The sequence below is a fragment of the Pteropus alecto genome, unplaced genomic scaffold, assembly GCF_000325575.1.
Source record: "Pteropus alecto unplaced genomic scaffold, ASM32557v1 scaffold98, whole genome shotgun sequence".
Classification (NCBI taxonomy): domain Eukaryota; kingdom Metazoa; phylum Chordata; class Mammalia; order Chiroptera; family Pteropodidae; genus Pteropus; species Pteropus alecto.
The window spans coordinates 1,741,807-1,759,634 of NW_006443570.1; the positions used below are offsets into that span (position 1 = coordinate 1,741,807).

At 36.6% G+C, this 17,828-nt stretch overlaps 1 protein-coding gene across 1 annotated transcript; it reads left to right on the forward strand.

The window, feature by feature from the left end:
• The first annotated feature begins 5,077 nt into the window (after positions 1–5,077).
• Positions 5,078–12,036, forward strand: KRT222 (keratin 222). The gene is made up of 6 exons (XM_006924671.1): positions 5,078–5,180; positions 8,230–8,358; positions 9,084–9,304; positions 10,862–10,935; positions 11,112–11,247; positions 11,678–12,036. Exons 1-6 carry the CDS (start codon positions 5,085–5,087, stop codon positions 11,904–11,906), a joined length of 885 nt encoding a protein of 294 aa, XP_006924733.1. The 5' UTR covers positions 5,078–5,084; the 3' UTR covers positions 11,907–12,036.
• Positions 12,037–17,828: the final 5,792 nt, after the last annotated feature.

Sequence of the window (17,828 nt, forward strand, 5' to 3'; positions counted from 1 at the left end):
TTGTAAATTCTTCCTCTGTTACTTGGAAATGTAAGTGAACAAGCTATATATACGTCTAACCAATGTACTGTATATTTGAAACTAATAATAAAATAAAATTTTTTAAAACATAGTAAGAGGCTTCATTCTCTCTGTCGAAATAAGGGGAGACACATACCCCACTCCCTTTTCTTAGAGCATTTACTTTAGAAGCCATGCAATTGTAAATTCTTCCTCTGTTACTTGGAAATGTAAGTGAATCTTTTTAAAAGCTAAACAAGATTTTAGCCAGCTTTGACCCAGGAATGTCTTTCTCAAGGACCTGAGAACCATGTCTTTGGAATGTAAACACCCAAAGAAAGTAACACTCCTGTCTCCAGTTTCTGTGGGAAGGTAGGAGCCTCTCTCCAAAACTACCTCTCATCATAAAGAAGGATATTTTTCCTCTATTTGGAGCCCATTAGCTAATACGGATAGTCACCCAACTATCAGGTAAAGTCACCTCAATTACCACATGAACTACATGTGACAAATGGTGCCATTAGGTTCTTTTCATTGGAGACTGGTTATCATTTATCTTAAGAACATGTGTGCAATGGGTTCCATCCATTCGGCTATATAAGGAGTGAGATTCTTTTCTCTTTGCAGTCTCTTGGTGGATAGGCTGAGATGCACAGCACATTCTGGTTTAATGTTTATTCAATAATAAAAGTGGGTTTTTTCTCTACTACCTTTGTGGAGAGGATTTCTGGGTTGCGAAATTTTGTTTTTAATTGGAAGAATAATGACTGACACACTCTTGGATGGATGATATCATGAGCGATATGATCATCCTACTAATTGCTACAAAAGTTCCCCAAAACTCAGATGCAACATTTTGGAGAAAAGGCAGAAAGCCCAATTGATGAGATTTAATTACACATCCTCTATGGAATGAGAGCTCAAACAAAGATTAATTTGTTACAGAAAAATAAAGCAATGACTATGTCTTCTCTACCTGAGTCTAACTTGAACTTGTAACAACTATAGCATAAAGACTGGGACTTGCCAAAGTTTAACTTCTGGAATCTTACTTTAGACATTCATACTAACAACCCATTTCCTCTGGGTAAAGCATGAGAAGAAAATAAGTGGAAGGAAACTTAACATTTATAACAGTAGTTCCCAAACTTTGCTGCTTAGTTAGACTCACCTGGGAAGTTTTTAAAATTCTGATGCCCAGCAACATCCTGAGCTAGTTAAATCGGAATCTCTGAGAGGGGGATACAGCCATCACTATATCTTAAAGTTCCCCAAATTATTTCCATGTGCAGACAAATTTGAGAATCAGCAATCTCGAATTTTAGTGTGCCTACGAATCACCCAGAGATCTTGTTAATTGCAGATTCTGATCTAGTAGGTCTGGGGTGGGACCTGAGAGTCTGCATTTCTAACAAGCTCACGCTCTAAGTAGCAAGAATGTACAGACCTCTATTATGTGCCCAGTGTTTTGCTTCTGATTGCTAAGAAGTGACGTAGCAGCAATGCTCTGAAGGGTAGGCTCTGGAGTCAGAATGTCTGGTTTTGAATCCTGGCTCTGCACTCCAGTGTGCTTCAGTATCCTTATGCAATGAGGAAGATGCTAATGATACTGACCAATGTTGGTAGTGGTAATAGTATGAGGAGTGTATCATTCATCTCATGTTACAGATAAGGAAATTGGAGTTCAAAGAGCATCAGTACTTTCCCCAGGCTCACCTTCCCAGTAACTGGCAGGCCGAGGCTTGACCCCAGGCCTTTCTCATTATATCATGCGGCTTTAAGGGTCAGGATTTAATTTAATCTCATTATCCTCCTCTCTTCCCTATTTCTGGTCACGGAACCACTGAAGTTCTAGTTGCAGAGTGTAAATCTGAGTCATCTCCGACCTCTCCTCTCCTTGCCTTCATAATCAGTTGCCACTTGCTAAAACTCACTGATTTCATGCCTGTTCTCGCTATTCTATTCCCATCCCTCAAGTTCAGTCTCCTATGGCCCCTCACCCTGAACTTCGAAAATAGCTTTATGTTTCTTTTCATGAGCACTGGTTGTCTAATTCGTGTGCTTACTCTGCCAACTTTTGCGCTACTCCTAAATTAATCTGATCACGTGACTTTCCATTTCATAAACCGGCAAGGACTCTCCATTACCTACCAAATAAAATCCAGCCTTCATAGCCTGGCTTTCCATGATCTGACCCTGAATCACTTCCCCTCCACCGCCTCCCGCCTCCCACTGTTTTTCTATAATGCCTTCTCCATCTTTTCTCTCCACCCAAGAGGTCACCTCTCCTCTTCAGAATCCTTCTAGCACTTTATCTGCACCCAGCACACTTCTGCGCAAACGGTAGCTATCCAATAACCTAGTGAATGAATGAATGTGTCTTCAGTCTTGAATTCTAACTCCCAAGGGTCTGGGGCTCACTCTCATGAATGTCTCTAGAACCAGTGTCCTCAACCACAACATTTTGGCAGTTGTGAGGTATGTTATAACGAATTTGTTCCTATTAACGAAGTACGACATTTTCAAATGATTTCCTTTTTAATAACTAGAGTGAATTTAAGATGATCCCTATAAGAATGACACCCTTGCTTATTTGCATTCCATTAGGATTTCTAAACCATAAGAGAAAGGGTGTAACTATAATTATAGCACTGAGAATCTCATGGACCCTGCAATTTTACATATGCCATGGTATTTAATAAGCTGCTGTTACTAATTTTTTAATAAAAAGTGGTATTTTTGAAAAGTAAATTAGCACTATTTTTTCTTGAAAAATGACATTTGAGATCTTAAAATAACTTCGGTACTCATATGCTTATAGAATACCTTTCTAAGTACTACTCCCCATCCATAAAAAAAAATCTAGCACTATTTCCTTTAATCTTGTATGCCTGTGGAGCGTTCCAGGCATGGAGCTCTCATTTGTGTAAGCCAGTAGGGCCCAAATATTAGAGCTGCACTGTTCGACACAATAGCCACTAGCCACATGGCTAGTAAACATTTTAAATGTGGCTTGTCCAGATTGAAATGGGCTATAAAAATACATATCGGATTTCAAAGACGGTATTAAAGTGAAGGGTGTAAAATGTCTCATTAATATTTTATATTGACTACCTGCTGAAATAATTATATCTTAGCTAATATCAGGTTAAATAAAATATATTAAAATTCATGTCACTTGTGTCTGCTTATATCTCTTGATATGGCTACCAGAAACTTTTAAAATCACATATGTGGTTTGCATTTGTGGCTCGCATTGTATTTCTATTGGAAAGTGCCTGTTTAAAATGGCACTTTTAGAGAAATGCCTGTTTAAAATGGAGACTATCAAGACCAGCTTTCTATGGAATTTACTTCCGCTTTCTGTATTTCAGGCAGAAATTAGCAAGAGCTACATAAAGTAATAAGAATGTAATTCTTTACTTTCTTCCTTCTCCTCCCATTACCAAGTGCCTGGTTCTCTACATTTCTCTGTAGCAATTACCAAGAAAAAGAATCAGTTCGGCCTAGATAATCATAAGTGACCCTCTCAAGTCAGAGCTTTTGTGTCAGGCTACATCATAAGTCTCTGACCTATGGATTGGCTGTCCTTTGATCAAGTGTCCATCCTTAGACCAATCCATTTGGACTGGTGGGAGGTTGGAGGAGGCGTGGGTCAGGTTAAACAGAAAATGGGAATGACCTGGAACCTCCTCTGGGCAGGGCCTGTGGATGGCCGGCTCTGTCTGGAGGGGTCTGTGGGAATACCCAGCACAGACTGGGCTGGCCGGCAGTGAGTTCATTCAGAAATTACAGAGTGTGATGCACATTCAAAGATCCTGTGTGTGCTAGAGCCAAGGACTAAATATTTCCTGAACTATGCTCTAGACACAATTTTAGCCAAGCCACTCTACAAATAACAGTAATGATAGATCTATTTTCAAAAATATTTCAGTCACATTTAGCAATTAGTTGGCCAGATTATACATGAAATTTAAGTGGGGAGAGGGGGAATGCAGAGACAAAAGAAGCAATACAGGGAACACAACCAAACAATCAAACTTCCTGTCCCAACAATGCCATTTCATCACCATATGACCTTGGGCAAGACACCTTAACCCCTCCTGCCTCAGGCTTGTCATCTTTACTGGTTACAAAATGACAAGAATGTGAAGATTGGATGGCATGACAGATGTAAAGGTGCTTTTTAAAGTTAGAAGAGGTACACAAGTATGAATTGTCATTACCTACATGTTGACTAACACAGGAGCAACCTCACAATAAATCTTATCTCAGTGAATACACCCTGCACAGAAACCATCTGGTTGTAATTTTTTTAGCCTTGTTAAAACATTACAAATGTTAACTCCCAGCTCTCATACCCTATCAGCACTTATCTCTAGCCATGGTGTCATCTGTAATATGCCTTCAGGAAATCACCTCAGTACATCAAACCCTGCTGTCAGGCCAGCAGCCCGCCATGAGCCACACAGTATGCATTTGAGAGAAATACAGTCAGTCAGTCCTGTGGCTGGCGATGGTAGCTTAATCTGATGGTAGCTTTTTCCAATAACTGTCAGAATATCCAAGATTCACAACATATCCTAATGCCCTATCACAGCATTTTCTATTTAAATAATCTAAATGGTTAAAAAAAAAAAAAAAAAAGTAAAAGAAAAATTCAGCTACCATATTTTGGGTCCAGATTTATTTCCATGCAGTATCTTAGGAAAACAAACAAAATATAATTTCTTTATGTTATTCCCCATTTCCTTTCCACAAGATAAATTACCTATTTTTCCCTAAAAAGTGTTAAATGTTACAGAGACCCAATTCAGGAATACTGAGGATGTTTTCATTTTTCTGTTCCTTTATGGAGAGTCTCACACTTCTACTATACTACAAACAACAGGAGAAAAAAGTTTACCAAATATTTGCATAATTGATTAGAAACACGGGAATTTTTGTGGCTTCTGAAAAAGGAACTCTGCGTCTTTAAGGCTCCATGGGGCTCTCGGCTCCGAAGCAGACAGAGCAGCTCTGCAGCAGCGACGACTCATCCTATCGATAAGGTTCAGTTAGCCAAGGTGGAGGATGGGAAAAGAATGGAGCTGTCCCAGCTACTCAATGAGATCAGGGCAAACTATGAAAAGCTCCTCACCAGAAATCAGATAGAGACCGTGCTCTCAACAAGGATCCAGGTAATGATTTCATACAGACAGGCACCTTCCAGGATAAGGAGACAATCCATGTCTACCCAATTCCTGTCCCGGCCTCTCTGAGGTACAGTATTTCCTTTTCAATGCAGCATATAAGGGGGAAGGAATTTAGGTTTTACTGCAATGTGACGGGGAATATAGGGGAAAATGCTGTGATTATACCGTTAAATGACCATTAAATAAATGTTGGTTGATGCATTCAATTTTTATATAAATTATGAGGTTACTATCACTAATAAAACATGGGGGTCAACATACAATAAAATGGTGCACTCTAACCTCTTTTAGACATCCAAGGAGGAAGCATTTCAAATACCCTTCAAAAATATTATGGAGTTATTTATAGAGATGATTTAAATAACGTCTTTAAAATGACAAGCCTTAGAGTAAGATTTATTAGCTTGAACACTTTGTAAAAAAAACTAAGTAAAATATTTCTAAACCTTTTTAATGAGTTCAGTTTTATACCAGATCGTTATAAATAGAAACCGTCTGAGTATGTGAATGTGGCATTCAGAACAATTCAAATATAAATTGGGACACTCAAAATTCCCAAATTGATAGACTCTCCATTTACATTATAGATTTTTGTTGTTGTGCTATAAGATGACAAATGTTTATTTCCAATACTAGGCATTCAATATTTAAGTATTTTTAAAAAGAAAGTCAAGTTAAATAAAGGTTAGCTCCTGATTTCAAAGACTTACTTTGTTTTAAAGTGATACTCATCTTTAGCAATTAATTAAAGTCAAATCTTTAAACAAAGGTACAAATATTTTAGAAATGAAGATTCAGCAATTCAGGGATTTTTTTTTTTATTTTATTTTTCTTCAGTTCACCTACCACATCTGAGTTCAAGTTCTAGTCCAAGCACCCAAATATAGCAAAGAGTTTACCTAAGAATATCACCAAAAGGAGAAAATGTTGCTTAGATATCATAGAGCTTTATTCCATTAGCAATTCATGTTTAGTAACATTATACATTTCACCTCTCCATAACATTTTTAGTCTTCATAAAGAATGATCAGTTTCCTAGATTAAGCAAAGTCACTTGATTTAAGTGTTGGAATAGTTCACTCACCTTTTAAAAAGAGAGAGGGTAAAATTAATAGATGACCATTTCTGCAAATTATAAACAAAATAAACATTTTATTTTTGCAATAGGAAAAATACAAGTTATTTAGTTACAAGTCACAATGCCGAAATGCATAAAGTGAAAAAGCAAGACTACAGCAAATTTCGTTTAGAGCCTTTTAACATAAATCTACTTTAGAGGATTATTTTCAAAGAATTCAGAAACTCAGCTAGAATAAATTCAAAAAAGCCTGATTAATTATTACAAAATAAGAGAACATAAACTCTTCTAGTCACTTATTACTATATAACAAACCAACCCAAAACTTAACGGATTAAAACAACCATTGTATTCTCTCACGGCTCTGAGTTAAAAGGGGGTGATTCTTCTGCTGCACATGACATTGGCTGGGACTTCAATCATCTTGGGACACAACTGGGCTGGGACATCCAAGGTGGTTCATTCATGTGTCTGGAACCTTGACAGGGGATTTCTGAAAGGCCAGCTCAGCTAAGACAACTGGGCCTGTTTCCCTCTTCCCATGTAGCTTCGGGGTCTCCCTCCACCTGGCTTCTCAACAGAATACCCAGACTTCTCACATGTTGGCCCAGGGTTCCCAAAAACACAGAAGTCTTAAGTCTTAGACTAGGACTGACACTTCTGCCACATTCCACTGGCTAAAGCAAGACATGCGTGGGTCAGCCTAGATTCAGCGTGAGAAGGCCTCACACAAGGACATGAATTTTGGGAAGCGTGGTTCACGGGAGGCCATCTTCAGACTCTGGCTACCACGCAAACCTAGCTGCCAGTTCCACACTCAAAATCCAAAACACCAGTAAATACCAGCATTTTTATGCTCTCCTATCTCCTAAATTCTCAACATTCTCCTTTGTAGTTCCTCTGATATGTGTTGCTGCTTGCTCTTGCCAACTTAACACTACGAATAAGTAATACAACAAACCAAAGAAACATAAATTTTGTTCTCTAATACCTTGTCCTAAACTTTATTCAGACTTCATTTACTCCAGTTTCCTTTTTAAAAAATCTGTTGTACCATCATATTAATTTTTTTTTAATTTTAAAATGCATTTTTATAAGAACATAAAAAATGATTCGAAGTAACATTTTGATTGCTTCAAAATGTTGCAAGCAATTTCATACACTGCTCTTGAGGCCGAATGTTAAGAATTCTGTCAAAAGATACTTTCATTTAATTTTGACATCAACATAAGAACATTTAAAGCTGACTATAAAATAATCCACTAGTTATTTAATATGAGGACATTTAGAAAACAATCTTTAAAGAAGTCGTTTTTACTACCACACTTGATACCCCAAATTAACATGCCTTCTAAAAAGATCATATTAAAAAAGGTAAACCAACAACAGGTTCTCTTAATATAGAAGTCTATTTTAGAATCTCTAATGCCTATGATAATTTAATTCTCTAAATTATTCATAACATACTTTCCAGCAGTATTACTTCCTGTCTATATACCCAGTCCAATAATTGATTAATTTAGGATGTATAGCTGTTATCTGCTTTTATAAAGCAGCCTACAAGAAAATATGGGGGCAATAGTTAATTTTCAATCCTACTTCCTTATTGATGTCATAAATAATGGTAAGTTAAGAATCAGAAGTCTCAACCTTAGGTCCTGGAAACTTATTTTTCATTAGAATAGGTGTTTTTCTGCATTTCATAAACTGTCATAGGAGGAAGGAATTTTTGAGGTTTATTTTACCTCTGAGAAAACTAAGGCTAAGAGTGCAATTGACTTGCTCACATATTTAAGTAGTTAGTGACTAAGCACTAGAACATACATTTGTAATCTAACAACTTAAAGAGAAAAGTGATTCGATTCCTATGCTATTTTTCTGTAATAGCTTTTGAATGTTTCATTTTCAAGAGTGCTCTTTCGTTTTTTGTCATTGTCATTGTTGGCTTTCTTCTAGCTAGAAGAAGATATAAGCAAAAAAATGGACAAAGATGAAGAAGCTTTAAAGGCAGCGCAAGCAGAACTCAAGGAAGCCCGACGCCAGTGGCACCACCTGCAAGTGGAAATTGAATCTCTCCATGCCGTGGTGAGAATGCTCTCAAAAGCAACTGGCCTGTTGAGTCCCCAGATGTTACCTGATTAAGAAAGGAAAAGGAATAACCTCCTTACCTTACAGAGAGAAACTGGCTGTAATCGAAAAGTCACGACCACAGAATTCTATCCTTGGTCTTAGTTCAACTACCCCCCTCCCTCCTTCATGACAATGGCTGTTATCAATTCACTCAAGGTTTAATTCCCACCAGGTTTAGTTCCCACTTACAGAAATGAAATGATCTTTGCTTATCACATTAAGATTCTCTAATTGTTGGAGTGGGGGACTAGAGTCTTTGTCATTAATCAAAGTCACAACAGTGGGAGTCTCTTATCCATACCACTGAGATAGAGATAATAGAAAAATATTTAAACACTTTCCTAAAATCTCTTATAAGTAGTCTGCTTTGGCTTTGTTAATCAATATTCTATATTTTCGATATTTAAAGAATTAAATAAACCAGAGTAACTTAATCACACTGCAGATTTTTTTTTTTGGCCATAAGAATTATCACAGGATTTCTTTGAAATAGTAAGCTCTCTAGCTATACATACATAATTTTTAAACGAGTCATACATAAAGCCATAACTCTTGCATAAGTGATGTACAATTATTGCGACCTTTTTAAGAAAGGACACAATAGAATGAAGACATTGCAAATCATATTTCAGAAACACATTTGTCTCACTAATTCACTGATGAAGATTTATATAAAACAGGAGAGGGGCCTTGAAAACTCCCTACAGGCCAGTGAGCAACATTACCAGATGCAGCTCCAAGACCTGGAGGCCGTGATCGAAGGATTAGAGAAGGAGCTACAGGAAGTAAGGTGTGGCATCGAAAGGCAGCTTCAAGAGCATGAGATGCTTCTCAACACGAAGATGAGGCTAGAACAAGAAATAGCAACTTACCGCCGCCTCCTAGAAAAGGAAGAGATCAGGTACCTAATCCCATATAGTTAATAACAAGTGGCCAGAAATGCAAAGCCACTTATGTCATTGTTGCTGTAATCAGAGCAATTAAATCTAAAAAACTATTTGCCATGAATTGCTCACTCAGTTCCTACAATAAAATAGAATTGGTACGCCCTGTAAAGAGTATGAGCAAGGACTACTTCCCAAAACTACAAACAAAATAGCCAAGATTTGGGACATTAGTTACAGCAAAGAGCACATCGAGCTTAGAACAAAATGTAAACAATTCCTAATAGGTACAAAAGTGACCTTTCCTAACTTTCTCACTTTCCTTGCTATGCATGGCTTTCAGAATTAGTCATTGCCTTTTATGGACCACCCTCAAAGAAAGTTTGGAATACTTACACATTACTACCACATCCCCACCCCAAAGGCCCACACCCACCATACATCAAACACCAAAATAATAAAATAATAATAATAATAATAATAATAATAATAATACAACCAAGGAAAGCAATGGTGTTTGGAGCACATGATTTAGAAGACTTCCAGATGTCCTGATAACAAAAGATATCAAAGAGAAATTCTTGTTAATTCAAACAATTTCATAATCTGCAATCACTTATAAGGTCATATGGCTTTGAGCACAGCACAACCTCAATTTTCCATGTTTCCATAAAAAGAAACTTTTATTCTTGCTTGCTTCAAAATTCTGAGTCCTCTGTAAAAGTAGTTGAAACTGTTTTAACCTGTAGTAGTCTTGACATTTATTAAATCTTTGAAAATCATAAACTGAATTAAAAATATACCACTTACTGAGTGATGCCAGGCAAGTTAGCAAATGCCTCTGTGCCTCAGTGTTTGCATCTATGAAATGGGAATAATATTACCTACCTCAGAGGATTTCTGTGAGGATTATGTTTATAAAGTGCTTAAAACAGTGTTATGTAAATATACATATATAATTTATTTATTAGTAAATAAAATAAATGGGTTGTGAATTTTAAGTTTTGATCCTTCAAGATATTGGTAACTTGGTCTTAAATAGTCCTATAATACAATTTAAAATGCTTTTATTATGCTATATTTAAGATATACAAGAAAGTATCAAGAAAAATATAATAAGCACCCATGTATGCACTTCCCCAAGCTCAGATAGTGAAACATTTAAAATGTTGCTGAAATCCGTTCACACCCTCCCTTCCCACACCTAAACCATATCCCCCCTAATTTCATCCTCTTCCCTCAATCTACCTGGCTCCCAAATTTGATGCTTATTAGTCTCATACATTCCCTTATACTAGTATGTATGTATCCCCAAACAATGAAATTGTTTCACATATTATTTTAACCTTTATAAAATTAGCTACAACTTACAGGTTTATTTTTTTTGATGATATACATGGGAGATTCACCCATAAAAATACAGTATATTCTCGGTTCATTTATTTTCACTGCTAAGTAATATTCCCATTGTATGAATATACTATTTATCCATTCTCTTATTGGAGAGGATTTGTTTCAATTATCTGCTAATACATTGTTGCTCCTATAATAAATGTAATTCTTTCCAATTTCAGATATTATGGTTGTGTCCAAGGTGGGAAAAAAGAACAAAAACCTTCAAGTAGAGTTGGTTTTGTTTTACCTTCAGGTGAGTTTCTGATACAAGTAAACTAACTTGAAAAGTGAAGCGCCATTTATAGGGATTATAAATAAATTAAATACTCTAACATAGCAAAAATAAGCAATATTTGAATAAACTTTCACATGTAAATGGACTGAATGGTACTTCAACACTTTAATATTTCATAAATAAAATTTTCACAGCCATTATAAATGAAATATCTTTTTCAACGAAAGTCCCACAAAAGTGTGAGGACGAGAAAGTGGAAACAGTGACCAAACAGGCAATATTAAATGGAAATATCGTGAAGGAGAGCACTGAAGCTCATGGCACTATCCAGTAAGTAAAACGATTTTGACTAAGAAATAAAAATAAACATATGTAAAGAAATTAACCTCTGTTGAGTAATCTCAGTAATCTTTGTTTGAATGTTCCCAAAGATCATTTTAATATGCTGTAATTTTTAATCTAACATGAATATATATAAACAAAAACTCAGGTGGAGTACTCAATCCTCGATTCATCATTTTTCTAAAAATATAATCAAAATGTGAAACTTCCATAGAATTCCTTAGAAATTACAGTCATTCGATTTTTAAAGTACATAAATTATAAATTCCATAATGAAAATTGTACATTATAATTTAAAATGTAAATGTAAATTATAAATTATATAAACTTCTCGATTTCATTTTCACATGGAATACATATTACACATTTTTTTAATGTATCCATTCTTCATATAGAAAAGTTTATTTTATCATTTCAGGACAGAGAAAGTGGACGAAGTTATTAAAGAATGGGAAGGTTCCTTCTTCAAAGATAACCCTCGATTAAGGAAAAAATCTGTTTCTCTTCGATTTGATCTTCATTTAGCGGCCACTGATGAAGGGTGTTTACAGACTAAACAGGATAATCTACCAGATATAGAAGTCAGGCTTATCATGAGGAGATCATGCAGTATCCCCTCTATCAAACCTCCATCAGAAGGTAATTAATCCAAAGACAATATTTGACTTAATTCGAAAATGACATTAGGATGGACCAAGGTGGGCCATGCTGACCCCCTTCTGTCCCGAAATGTAAGTTATTAAGTACATATGTTGTGATCAATGTTTGATTCTCTTCGGGGAAAGAAATGGTAAGGGACAAAATTTCTCTGAATCTGATTATGGATATATTTTTTTGGAGGAGGGAAGCTTAAAAATAAAATAAAAAATTCAGTACAGTTTCTATTTTATTTATTCCCCAAATAGTCTTCTTTTTCCCTTGAGATTTTATCAGAGACTGTAAGCATTAGCTGGCTTAGTTAAGTCTTTGAAATTTCACTCAATGGCTGAATACTCTAGGGAAAAGAGAACAGTTTATTTAAATATGATTGTATTAAGAATCGCACTGAATTATTCATCGCTATTCCATGACTGATTATATCTAAAATATTTTTCTGATTAAAAAAGAAAGCAATTATAAACAAACTTTTAAAGAGATCTCACTATCCATTTAACTAAAAATTTTCCTTTTGAGACAATAATTCGCACACTTAGAAAAATAACGGAGTGACTTTCCATGAGCAGTTTTGAGCAAATTGTAGAATACAGCCCAGTGCTAATTTGATGAATAAATAAAATTAATCTTCATCTGAAAGTGTTTTGTAGTCATGTGATTTCCAGAAAAGATATTTTATTCAAAGAACTTTAAAGGTCATGTCCTCTCCCTCAAAAATGAGGCAAGCTGCACAAACAAAATGTGAAGAGCTGGTTACTAGAGTTACTGGGACAGTTATCCAACTTCTCACCAACTCAACTTTTCCATTCATAAAGTTAAATGTGACTAATTGGAGTGTTTGATGTGAGCATTAGGTACCTGCAATCATTTAAGTGAATTAAGATAACAGTATTGTTATCTAAGCTAAGAGTATTTGCAGGATTTATGTTTTTAAATTGTTCAAACTGTAAAAAATATGGATAGAAAATATATTTGTGAATATGTCAAGTATTGTTGCAAAGTTTTTAAACAATCTGATTTGTTTAATACAGGTATATTTATTTTACAACCTTAAATAATAAATACCTGTTTTAAAACATTAGAAATTTATAGGCTATTAATTATTTTCTAAACAGAAAAAAAATGTTGAGTACTACTCATCATACTTTTTTCCCAGCTAAAGTATCATCCAAGGGCTATAGCTATATCAGCATTTTAGTACAACTTTTGCGGTCGCAATCTCTCTCCCTCTCTCCTCCTCTCTCTCTCTCTCTCATCTTGTTCCAACCAAAAAGTATATTTTAACCAGAAGAAAATTATGTTAAATAATCTTTAATATAATACAGGGATATAAAATTAAATTTTTGCGTAAGATTACTTTGGATTTCTTTTAGCTTGGCTTAGTCTATTTAGTGAAAGGTATGGTTTTGTTGTCAAGGATATAACAGCATGTTAAGTGCTTATTCTTGCATAAGTATCTGACCTAAAATACATCCTATACATAAGTGTTTTCATTCAATATTAGTTAAATGCTACTAACTCTATTAAAGCTTTGACTAATGCAATCATATAAGCTATAGTACTAAAATAAAGTTACTGTACTAAGCAACAGTAATCATAATAATGCAATATATATAGTGTAACCAATATGCAGTGTTAAAACCAGTACTGGGCATCATGAATGTAACTGCTTGTTATAGTAATTCCACTATGCAGCTATTGTATGTAACATGTACATTTTGAAATACAGTACTTGAATTTGTAACACTTTTATTTGCTTTGGGGCATTTTAAATTGGAATATGAATTTACCAAAGTAAATAATACCACTACAATAAAAAAATCATAACATGAACTCTAAAGTTGCATTGTATTTGAGTTTGAGACATTGTGTTGAGTTAAATTGTTCCAATACTGTTAGCTCACTTGGGGAATGAAGAAAACTGTAACCACGGTGAAGAGAGAATATTTTTTATACTTTAACAAAAGAAAAATTGGATGGTATATTCTAATAAATAGAATATTCTATAAAATAAATCGAAATAATCCCACAATCCTGAGGAAAGTATAACAGAAATTAATATTCTCCCATCTCTCTGGAATAGTTAAAAAGCATGTTTCTGTAACAAAAATAAAGAGTAATTCCAATTACTAACAACTATAGGATCTCAGGCCTGGTGCTGTCACTAATTACCCATGAAACCAGGAAGGAATCATTTAAATTCCCTAGGCCTCAATATTCACACTTGAAAACAAAGAGAAATGTGGTGCTTGGTAATAATTTCTACCCTGCCTACCTCAAAGAGTTGTTCAAAATAATATACATGTGAAAATATTTGGCAAAACACACTCAAATATACAGTATTATTTCGATGAAAATTGTTATTGAGAGAGAAGAATTTGTGAGAACAATTATAGCTGACAATGACTACATAATAGTTTGAAACACAACAGGTAATGAAAATTTTTTAATTCATTTGCTGCCAGAAGTTAGTCTTTTCCAGTGAGTTACCCAACTGATAGTTTTTAAAGTACAAAAATTGTTCTCTAGAGTCAAAAAATGCTTAAATTAATTTGAAAGTTTCAAATAGAAATGAATTATGGTACATGGGCCAAAATTAAGCTAGTTATATAATATGTATAGACACCTTACTCAAATTATCAACACATGAAATCAAAGGAAAGTCTGTACACTGAATTTGGTACTGTGTTTACAAGTTATGGCCAGCATATACACACAGATGGCCAACATTCATGGACATGCTACAAATAAACATTTTGAATAAGGTCTGTGTGCAAATCAGTATAAGCCTTTTCCAGTTTCCCTTACACACTTAGACCCTAGACCAGGGTAGGCAAACTTTGGGCTGTATCATCCCTATAACAACTATACTATTCTGCTCTTGCAGATGAAAGCAGCTATAAATAATATGTAAATAAATGGGTACAGCTATGTTCTAATAAAACTCCCAAATAGGAGGCAGCCCAAACCTGGCCTGCAGCTGCAGTTTGCCCACACCTGCCCTAGACCCTCAAATAAGACCTGTGAGTGATAGAGCATACCCCAATTCTGCAAGACCATCCTGTTTTCTAATGCTTTCATTCTTTTCTTCATCATGTGTCAAAGAACCACGTCCCGAATCCTCGAGGTATTTTCAACACAATGAAGAATGTTGTAAAAGCAAACCATACTTTGTCCAATTCTGCAAAACACTGTGAATGAGTCTGTCCTGGAAATCTGATGGCCTTCAATATTTCACAACTATATTTCTAGTAATAGAAACTGAATACCGTAATTTCTTCTGCTTTCACAGAAACAGCTGAGAAAATTAGCCTATTTCACCATTTATGCCTATAACCAGGCTTTCATAAGCTATTTTGCTCAGGCTGAGTCAAATTTTGAGTCCTATTTTGAGGGAGAAAAAATCTATTTAAAAGAGCTTCATTGGAACATATGATAGACAAACTGCATGACTCAGTCATTCAAAATCTTTCTCAAATCACAGGCCTCTTTGAAAATCTGTTAAACTACTAACCCTCTGGGGAGGGGAGAAGCACATAAAAATTATGTACAATGTTAAAGGTTCATAGATTTCCTAAGGCTCATTAATAGACTATGAGGTGTCCAAGGACTTTAAGTTTTTTCCTTGTTCTTTCCCATTTTTTCCTTTTTCTTCTTCCTTCTCAGTCATGGTTCTGTTTCTATTCCTAATTCTTCCCATAGCCTCTTCCCATAGCACTATGGAAAGAAATCAGAGACCTGGGCTTGCATCCCAGCTTAATCACTTACTAGTTTTGGCATCCCTGTTTTGGGGGATAAAGAACCTCAAGAAAGTATGAGTAGTGTCAGAGAAGAAAGCAGGCAAAGTTCCTGAGTCTTGCTGCCAGAAAGAAAACTAAACTACTTGGGCCTAAGACTATCTCTGGGGTTTACCGCTAGGCCTCTGTGAGGGCTCCCAACAACCTTTATAGTTACAATAGTTTAAACAGTCATATTAAAGATGCAGCCCATATTTGCCAGGATTAATCATGATTCTAAAAGTCTGTCCTGTGATCCCCATAAATATCCCTATACATGCAAGATCATATGTCCTGAGTTTGCTTTGGGCGGGAGAAACTCAGTGTAAATAGTCTATCTTGTTGGATTATTTCACTCTTCAGTTTTAATTTCTTCAGGTCTAAGGAAGAGATTTTGTTTTCTATTATACTTTACCTATATTCTTCCTTTCTTAAATTTGCAAATCTTCAGGAGTGGAGAAAGAATCAAACGGAGAAAATGAAATAACCATTTATTCATTTCACAAATATTGAGCACCTGAATGACACTGTTCCAGAAGTCAAAAGTCCCCACCCTCAAGCAGCTTTCATTCTGATAGGAAGAAAAAGACCACAAAATAAATACATAACAAATGTAGAATGTTAGGTGGTGATAAGTGCCTCAGAAAATAAGGAAGCACAGACCATGAAGAGATTAAGGAATGAACTGCAATTTTAAATAGGTCAGGAAAGACCTACTGAGGTGATATTTGAGGAGGGACCACGAGTTGAGAAAGTGTATCAATGTCTCTGCTCCACGCTGATCCCTCCTTTCTTTTTCCACCATTTGTGTGCTACCCTTTCCCACTGCCGTGTGCTTTGTTCCCAACACCCGACACGTGCAGCTCTTCTTCAGAGGACTGCCTAGAGATGACACAACAGAGCATGAGCCCTAGCAGGGCACTTGCCCAGTCCCTCCACCATAACCCCAAAGGCAGGAAATCAGCTGCAGTTGCTGGATGAGGCCAAAGAAAGAAGGTACGGGGATCTCTGCTGAGGCCTTCCTGTACCTTATATTAATCCTTTACGTGTCTCTGATGCTTTTATATTTTAAAAAGCAATTTCATGTACAGTATCTTAAGCACCACTCAGACCGCCTGCTGTCCTTTGATGACCTCTTGTAGTTTTCCCTTCAATATGCTCTTCAGTTTCACTAATTTCTATTTATGCATATAAAAATATTGGAGGTGGAAGACTTGGACAGTGTGTCACTTGTCCCAGGCTTTATAGACTTCTAGAGGTGTCCAAGTCACTGCTGGCACACCCCCAAGGGTGGCTAAGGGCAACCCAAGAATTCAATATGTCACTCTAAACGTCAACACTGTTTTCAAGTAATTACAGGTCAGGGAGCCCATCTACTGCTTCTTCCCGCATAGTGGCCCACAATATCCGCCAGCTGTTATATATCCAAGTAAAGGGCTACTAACTGGTAGGCCAACATACTCCTGATTCAGTGCAAAAAGCCCTGGCCTAGACCAGAAAGCCGCCTCAATACACATTTATTGAGCATCTGACAATGGGTCAAGCCATTCGTAGGCACTAGCGATCTAAAGATGACCAATGCAGATTACTGAACCTTTGCTTTCAGTCATCTGCATGCATTACAGATGACAAACGCACTCTGATGCAATGGATCGGGCATAAACTACAATAAAGAACCACGTTAGTTGAGAGGAAGGGTTATGGGGGTGGGAGGGCATCACAAAGAGACATTAAGCGGGATCTAGAAGGCCAGATGAGTTTAAGATGAAAGCGGGGGAGAGCCGTTCCCGCCAGAGGGAACCGAATGAGCCATGACAGCGCAGGGCAGAGACCAGCGGCCCCTCGGTTGCGGCAAGGGCAGCCACCTGGGGCAAGCGGACGAACATCTCTGGGCCTCGGCTCAGAAACCTGCACCAGACTCGCGCTTGCAAAAACTGCACAGCCCGTGAGGCTTTTCGCCGAGGCTAATGCCCGGCAGTGCAGGTCGGCAGGGGGCGGAAACTCCGGGAACCGAGCGCTCGGCGCCTCCATCCTCGGCTTGCTAAAATACACCCTCTCGCTCATGGCAGAAGAGGAAAGGAAAAGATCGGAAAATAAAAACAGCCGCGGGGGCGGGCGCGGCCGAGCGGCCACAGTGGT

Excerpts from the sequence above, each read along its gene's own strand:
- KRT222 (XM_006924671.1), top strand. The coding sequence starts at position 5,085 with ATGGAGCTGTCCCAGCTACTCAATGAGATCAGGGCAAACTATGAAAAG. Across the intron at positions 9,305-10,861 it reads CTAGAAAAGGAAGAGATCAG|ATATTATGGTTGTGTCCAAG; the intron begins GTACCTAATCCC and ends TTCCAATTTCAG. Across the intron at positions 10,936-11,111 it reads TGGTTTTGTTTTACCTTCAG|CCATTATAAATGAAATATCT; the intron begins GTGAGTTTCTGA and ends AAATTTTCACAG.